Raw genomic sequence first — 9,006 nt, 5'->3', positions numbered from 1 at the left:
TTCATGCAAACCAAGTAGCATGAATTAGTTTTACTTATAAAATACTGACGTTTATGATTTAATATGTTTGTTTATGTTTAAAAATTATTTAATTTGATTAATTGAACAGTTTAAAATATTTTTACATCATTTTCAATCGTGACTATTCAGCCGCGCCGCAGGCATTCGCCGAATAGGTCTGTGCCTTCGATGCCTAACCTGTCAAGAAATTACAAAATGGCGGACGAATGTCTGATATGTTACCGTATTTAAGAATTATTTTGCTTAAAATTTAGTTTTTTCTTCGCAAGCAAGTGTGCTGATGAAAAAATTGTATGTAACTCCGGAGGTATGAATATTTCAAACTCGGGTCTTTCAATCAAATCAATCAATCAAATATTTATTGATAAAATATAAGTATTTTACATGTCAACACTTTACAGCTAATGGGATTACACATATTATTATTTATCTAATTAAAACATTACTTATCTAGGGTACATCATTATCTTGAGCTAATCAAAAATTTTAATTTATTTTAATTCAAATTATACCGACTATATTTTATTCTTGCATATAAAAATAAATATAAAAAGACTAATATAAATAGTAACTTATTTTATAACATGTAATATATAACTACTTTATTATTAAATCTAACATATATAAATAAATAACTATCTTACAATTAATATTATTTAATGCTATATAATATAACTCTTTAATTAGTTTAATTACCACCCTCGTATCCAAAATTTCACTTACCCCCCTCGTTGCACAATGTAATATAAAATGAAGTAGGTACTTAGTAATGAAGTAGTTATTTAGTATTTAATAAATGAAGTAGTAATATAGGTACCCATGCCCGCGCCCGCGCCCGCGCCCGCGCCCACGCCCGCGCCCGCGCCAGCGCCCGCGCCCGCGCCCGCGCCCGCACCCGCGCCTGCGCCTGAAGCTTTCCACGCGGCAATTTCTGCTGCACTCAAACCACCTTCAACAAGGATTATTTTTAACCATTGGAATACTACTAATGGGTCTGTGAGCTGTAGGCCTCGCGATAAGGGTAGAAACTGGAAAAGTGAAAACAGTTCGTTAGTAATTTTCGCAGTTTTTTTAATTAGTTCTTTATTTAATATAATTAATTAATATAGTGTACATTTTCATCCTAGATAGCAATAACAATAAATTAATACAGTTTAGTGAGCTATAGGCGCTCATTGTAAACTTTTTAACAACTCAGTGTTTATAACATGGGTATATCATACTTACACTAATGCTTAGAAGTAAACAACAGCATAACTATTATTACGTTCGCTCAGATAGCTTACGTTTGTTGCATACACAATAACCACCTATAATTATTTATTTAATTAATTTAAACCTTTGGGGAACAAAGAGGCAAAAATAACACACACAGTAAATCAGATTACACATTCACAAGCCAAACAGTTTCTACTAATGAATAATAACAATTATGTTGCTCAGAAATTAACGTTAATATTAAAACATGCAAAACTCAAATAACTAACTGTTGAAAACAATATTAAAAAATTGGCAAGTAGGTATGCTGAAATATACTAACTAATCAATATTATTATTCGCTGTACTTTCTATTGCAGAAACAAACTGTTGTAATGATAAATGGAATATATCAATATTAGAAATTTTTTCATTAATAGTTCTACCCGCTCTAGCTAAGAACCTATTTCTTGCATATGTAGTACGACCAAAGTTAATTGCAAAAAGGTTTGTGGAGCGAGTTCGCCGATCAGGACATCGAATTGAAATTTTAGACAAAAGATTGGGAGAATCAATAAGGCCATGTAATAATAATAAATAATAAAATAAATATTATAGGACATTATTACACAAATTGACTAAGTCCCACAGTAAGCTCAATAAGGCTTGTGTTGAGAGTACTTAGACAACGACATATATAATATATAAATATTTATAAATACTTAAATATATAGAAAACACCCATGACTCAGGAACAAATATCCATGCTCATCACACGAATACATGCCCTTACCAGGATTTGAACCCGGGACCATCAGCTTCGTAGGCAGGGTCACTGCCCACTAGGCCAAGCCGGTCGTCAAATGTAAGATGTTGAACAAAAATATCTGATCTCGAATTTCTCTACGGGTTTGAAGAGACTCCAAATTACATTTAACGATTAAGCCAAACTAACAAATTAGATATATTTTATAATTATAACATATACGAATAAACAGGATTATTCGTTGTGGGTAATCATAATAACAAAAAATAAGCATGTTAAGTGCATTATCGCAGTGAACTCACAATGGTCTTAAGCGCCATAGACGCTATTAGTGCTCGAGGCATGCTCGAGTCCTTTATGCCAATATCAGCATATTGAAGAAAATCCAAAATCTAGATTGACAAAAAAACTATTTAATCATGGAACCTGGTCACAAAATTTCATGAGAGTTGCGACGTGTGGAGGAGAACATCCGGACATACGAAAGCAGATTGCCCGAGGCAAAATGGAGACCTACGCTAACACTTCGAATTCGCTCAATGAAATGAAGTTGAGCCATTCAATTGTGTAAGTTGGTAATTTTTTTTTTCATAAACTTAATCTGCGTCCGATAGCCTACTTAACTTATTTTTTGTGATGTTTCGTAATTAATTAACCCTTTGATTAAGCCACAGTCAGCCGATAAAGGCCGGTGCGTGTTTTAATTATTAAATAGCCGTGCCAGCCAAAAGGTTAACATAATAGATAATTTCTATCTACTGTCACACTTAACCCATTCAGCGCTAATCGAGACACGTTGTCGTTTTGCCTACAAAGCACTTCCGCTACATACCGGGAAATCCATGCCATTGGCTACCACGTAGCGCTACGACCGTAGCTCAGCGGTGAATGTGATAATAAAATACAGTGTTACTTACATTCCTTGGTGGCCACGTCAGAAATGAAATTAGATGCTTTATCAATGGCCTCTGTAAAAAAATACACATAGGTTTAATTACGTCCTAGAATCGATTATTATAATTTTGTACCAAAAAACTTAGGATAGGTTGGGCAGCTGGACTATTACTTTTAATTATTAAGTTCTTTACCTAGTAGAAAAGATTCTAAAATTGTACTTAAAATATGGAAGATGAGTGGAGGGTTCGATAGTTCGTCTTTTTAGTATTAGAAAAAAGGTTAACAATCTTGGTGTGATTCCTTTCCTTTTTAAAATGAGATTATATTACTTATGTAAGCAAAGAGCGTGAATGCAATCGTATATGATTCACTTTATATGATTTATTTTTAAAAAGCGTATTTTCATAAAAAAAGACAAAGATCGCTTACCTTCTTTCTAATGCTAAAAAAACGAACTATATACTGAACATACATCGTTATCGCGGGAGTAACAACGATTTGACAGTACTGAAAGATTATGGCAAATAAACAATAACAGAAGTGACACTCCTACCGAGAAACGTTTATATGTACCTATGAGTTCAAAATGTAGCAGTAGAAAATTTTGATAACATTTTGGTCATCTATTACGAAAATCAAAATAAAATACTTTAGAAAGTCAACACTGACAACAAAATTAAATACATTACTGACTTCTTATTCAATTCAATTCAAGTTGACACGTTAACGTGTAGGTATGCATTTACATAGTGAAATACAAGTTTGATTGACCTTCCCCAGCGAAAACTTCATTCTAAGCACACCTTACAGGTTTAGAATGTGTAGGCAGAATATTCCGTTTATACAAAACAGACATTCTGTTATATGCTCTCTTTGACAGACTTGTTTTTGCTCCCGCGATAACGATGTATGATACTGAAATAATGGTTACAAACGTAAAGTTGACAAAACCTCTATTCCCAAAACTAAATCTAAAAGTATGGCGCCACTTAATAATAATAATAATAAAGACGTTTATTCAAAAAGTTTAAACACAGGTACATAATAAAAGTACACAATAATGCTTATAAACTAATTGAAAGGGAAAGTGGCTCAGCTAATGTCTGCGCCAAAAGGCCTCGGGGCACAGCGGCCCTAAGGACTTCTGGCAACGGACGCTGTTATTCTGCCACCGCCGTATTTATACATCTAGCTAAGGACAGCAGAAACATAAAACACTTTTTGATACTTAACAAATTTAACACATATCTGTAAAAGAATAAGGATCAAAATCGAATGGTGTTCTAAAAAATTGAATCATGTGTCGAAAGATGGCAGTAAATTTACTATGGCCACAAAATTTTCTTTGACAATCCTCCTCTATTTCAAATTCTCTTTATTACGACGCGATTAATATAAGGGTTATTGGCGTTCAAAGTGCTAAAAACACATTAAATAAAGAAATATAAAATTACAGTGGAACAATCTCTTGCCATCGTATTTTAAATGTCGGGAACGTTCGTATTTGTCATATGCTTCTTCACCTTCAGTCGACCTCGTTTTTAGGGTTTCGTACCAAAAAGGTACAAAAGGCACCCTTAAGGTAAGCGTCCACAGGCCCGCACCGAACGCAACGGACGCATCGCATCAAACGGATAAATTTTTCACAGTGCGTCCACTGTATTAGCAGCGTACGGATTACCGAAGGTAAGTACCAGCATACGGATTGACGATGCCAGTTCATTCGGATTTTCGTAGTGAGCGCACGGGTGGACTCTGTGAGAATGGAGGAAAGCGATGAAGAACATTGTAGCTTGTTTGATAGCAGAAGAGGAAGTTCCCAATTTCCTCCCAGATATTGTCCCTTCTTTGCTGGTTAGAATAGTTAGGGTTTTCTAAATTATATATTTCTTCGTACTCTTGCACAATCGCGATTAGTCTTGACGCGTCCATGCAGCAAAAACAACGCGTGTTGACACGACAAACGCTAAATGCAAATGGCCGACGATGCAGAACGAGCGCGCGGGGTGCGTCCACTGATCGGCATTCCGTATGACGTCATCGGCACGCATCGCATAAGTTGCCTCTCGGAGCAACGGTGTCGGCATTGCCGATGTGCGATGCGTACGATGCGGACAAGTGGACGCACTTATATGAGTTTCTATACAAAGAATACTACGATCCGTTGCGTGCGATACGTCCGATGCGTACGATACCGACAAGTGGACGCTTACCTTTATGGTGCCACTCTGTCCGTCCGTCCGTCTGTCACATTGCTAAATATCTCGAGAAGTAGGTACCTAAGCTATCGATTTGAAATTTGGAATAGTAATGAATAACGCTAACCCAAACATATTGGATGTGTAATTTTTTTATTTTATTTATATTGATTATGGAAAATTCCCAATATAAAGAGGGGGCAAAATTTCAAAGTCTAGTTACGTGGTCAAGATGATACCCTCATGTGAAAGAGATCAAATTGAACATTCCAAAAAATTTACTTATGAAGGAAAATGTGGAAAAAAAACCACCCTCCCCCCCCCCACCGCTTTATCCCCGAAGTTTACGAATGAAAAATTATGATATTTTTACATAATAATAACATTATCATAAAGATTACAGGAACATTTCGTAATTTAATTTGCAATTTAGTCCCGTTTGTGGGTGTTTATTATAGTTGTCATTTTTATGAGATTACACTAAAAGCAACATCTTTCAAATAAAATAAAAATTTTGGAAATCGGTTCACATGATAAGAATTATCCCTAAAAAACCAACATACATACAGATCGCACAAATTAGTTAGCCAATTCGCCCATACATGGCGCTGTACACAATCATACTAAAAAGTCAAAATTCTGGTCAAAAGTCTTACATGAGAAAATTGAAAGTTAGTTCGGTGCGCGAGGTAGACGAACTCGCACTTGACCGGTTTTTAGATTCATCATGTCCGTCTACATACATAATCAATTTTAAAGTTACTCGCCAAACTGCTTATGCGGTTTGTTGGCGAGACAGCGCTCATTTTTTACATTTTTATGCACCTAAAAAGGTACCGTACTTAACCCCTTACCGCATATGCAATCTATATAGTCTGTCTGTCCGTTTATGTCACAGCCACTTTTTTCCGAAACTATAAGAGATAAACTTCGTAAGTAGATATATTCAATGAACCGCATTAAGATTTTTACACAAAAATAGAAAAAAAAACAATAAATTTTGGGGGTTCCCCATACTTAGAACTGAAACTCAAAAAATCTTTTTTCATCAAACCCATACGTGTTGGGTATCTATGGATAGGTCTTAAAAAATTATATTGAGGTTTCTAATATCATTTTTAGGGTTCCGTAGCCAAATGGCAAAAAACGGAACCCTTATAGATTCGTCATGTCCGTCTGTCTGTCCGATTATGTCACAGCCACTTTTTTCCGAAACTATAAGAGCTATACTGTTCAAACTTGGTAAGTAAATGTATTCTATGAACCGCATTAAGATTTTTACACAAAAATAGAAAAAAACAATAAATTTTGGGGGTTCCCCATACTTAGAACTGAAACTCAAAAAATCTTTTTTCATCAAGCCCATACGTGTGGGATATCTATGGATAGGTCTTTAAAAATGATATTGAGGTTTCTAATATCATTTTTTTCTAAACTGAATAGTTTGCGCGAGAGACACTTCTAAAGTGAAAAAATGTGTACCCTCCCCCCTGTAACTTCTAAAATAACAGAATGAAAAATCTAAAAAAAATATATGATATACATTACCATGCAAACTTCCACCGAAAATTGGTTTGAACGAGATCTAGTAAGTAGTTTTTTTAATACGTCATAAATGGTACGGAACCCTTCATGGGCGAGTCCGACTCGCACTTGGCCGCTTTTTTATTGTACTAAGACTGACTGAAAAAGCATAACACGTTCGTGCGTTTCCGTGAAAATAAGATGGCAAAAGATTATTCCCTACATCTGTACTCACTGTTCATATGTTTCTGTGCTAAATCCGACGCGCCCTGTTTGTCCAGGTTGTCTATACGGTCGTGAACCACGTCGCGAATCATCCCGTTGGGGTTCTCTCCTCCAAACGATGATGCTTTAGCTAACCTGGAAAAATATTTTATAATTTCGGTTTGATGTCAGGTTAGGTTGACTAGATCTGATTTCCGGTTTTTTGGGACAACTGCATTGAAAATACGGGATTCGAGCTTAAAATACGCGAAAGGCTTTTTTTTTATTAAAAATCAACATTCATTTTCTATTACCAAAATTTTGGCTTCTTCCTCGCGATATACCGGCATTTTGCCAAGGCTAATGGGAGCCTGGGGTCCGCTTGACAACTAATCCGAAGATTTGGTGTAGGCACTAGTTTTTACGAAAGCGACTGCCATCTGACCTTCCAACCCACATGGTAAACTAGGCCTTGTTGGGATTAGTCCGGTTTCCTCACGATGTTTTCCTTCACCGTAAAGCGATTAAATTCCATTGAATCATAAAATTACGGGAAAATGTACTGTCCCGTATTGTTTTCGTCATATCACGGGACAATGAAAAATACGGTACAACCTGTAAAATACGGGAGATCTGGTCACCCTATGTCAGTTGCACGTTCAAATTGGACTATTGACCTTTCTATTAATACACGCATTGTACGTAGATATGCTACGAATGTTACGCCGTAGTCTGTTGGATTGTTTTTGCGTGCACACTTACGGCCCGATTCGAAAAATGATTAAGACACGTTTAAGATCTTGGAAAGATCTTTAGAAGGTCGATAACTAAACGACATGTCAAAATTGACGTTTATTTCGATTCCGCTGTGATCCCAATAAGATCTATCTACGATACGATATTCTAAGACGACGATCTAGATACGATATTCTAACATCAAAGTGACATTGGTTGCCCGAATCGAGCTGCTTCTGTCAATTATGCGACATACTGACGATATCTAAATGAGAACTTATCTAAACCAGAACTTATCATCATTGTATCTCATTCTTCGAATCAGGCCGTTAATGTGTCCCATAACTGCCAGAGCGGCGTCGATGTCATGCACACAGCCAATAACTAGCTGATGACTGGCATGTGCACTGAAAGTCTGCGTAGCACAACTCCACAGAGATTGATTTAGGAGTCACAATAACTTAGCGAACGCTATACAATTCCGGTGCACACTATCTGGTACGGATTTTCATTGATAGAAATTGTATTACCAAGAAAGTAATTAGAGCGAGTGTGTAGTGTACATTCACTAGCAAATCTTTTACTAGCCTAGTTTTATGGTCAACCCACACTAGCGTCTTTTGAGCGTCGGCGTCTAGTCAGCGCTATGGAAAATGGCGTTGTTGCGCAGTTGCGCCAACGTTGTGTTGAGCCGCAGCCATAAATACTTGACTAGATACCGACGCTCGGGAGACGCCAGTGTGAGGTAGCCCTTAACCCTTTTCCAGGCCGCACCAATCTACAAGGTTTTCCCAAAAATCCAAATATATTCCAATTAATCCAGCTTTGATGATTCATTTGAAGACAAGTAACATTTCCTGAAAGTGTAATCTAATTTGAACCTTAAATCTGAATACTAAAGTTGAAATTCTAATAACGCGTATGTGGTCGATAAATCGTACTATGCCTGGAAAAGGGTTAAAAAGAAAGTTACTTTGTATGACAGCGGCTTAATTCTTGTGACGCAAGTACACTCATTTACGCTTACTAAGGCCTATATTTACTAGTTTGAACAGGCCAGAGCACCGTTCAAACTAGTAAATATAGACCTTAGTAAGCGTAAATGAGTGTGACCTATCCTAAGGCTTATATTTATTAGTTTGAACAGTGCTCTGGCCTGTTCAAACTAGTAAATATAGGCCTTAGTAAGCGTAAATGAGTGTGATTTTATGTTGGAGCGAGATAATCGCTAAGCGATAAAGCTCTCTAATAAAGATTTAAAAAAAAGTACCATTATTTATCCGCTTATAAGCGATTATATTACTTACATATCTCCAGCACCAGCATAAGTTTTGTCAAACTTTCCAACGTTCAAAAAATTTTTGTCTCCTTCATTTTTAAGTCCTCCTTGGATGTGTTTCATAGCCTCCGCTGTATTTAAAAGTAGTTTTTAGTATACGAATGCCAATGTTGATACATAGATTG

The 9,006-nt window shown here is 36.3% G+C and overlaps 1 protein-coding gene across 1 annotated transcript; it reads right to left on the bottom strand.

Annotated features, from left to right (window-relative positions):
• Positions 1 to 796: 796 nt before the first annotated feature.
• On the bottom strand, positions 797 to 8,957 carry LOC133518835 (armadillo repeat-containing X-linked protein 4-like). Its single transcript, XM_061852575.1, has 4 exons — positions 8,850 to 8,957; positions 6,839 to 6,963; positions 2,902 to 2,952; positions 797 to 970 (listed from the first exon to the last, which is right to left on the bottom strand). Exons 1-4 carry the CDS (start codon positions 8,942 to 8,944, stop codon positions 804 to 806), a joined length of 438 nt encoding a protein of 145 aa, XP_061708559.1. The 5' UTR covers positions 8,945 to 8,957; the 3' UTR covers positions 797 to 803.
• Between the last annotated feature and the right edge of the window lie 49 nt (positions 8,958 to 9,006).

Source organism: Cydia pomonella, chromosome 6 (assembly GCF_033807575.1).
Source record: "Cydia pomonella isolate Wapato2018A chromosome 6, ilCydPomo1, whole genome shotgun sequence".
NCBI classification, from domain to species: domain Eukaryota; kingdom Metazoa; phylum Arthropoda; class Insecta; order Lepidoptera; family Tortricidae; genus Cydia; species Cydia pomonella.
The sequence above is the reverse complement of the archived record's forward strand: the minus strand, read 5'-3'. Positions and strand labels throughout refer to the sequence as shown.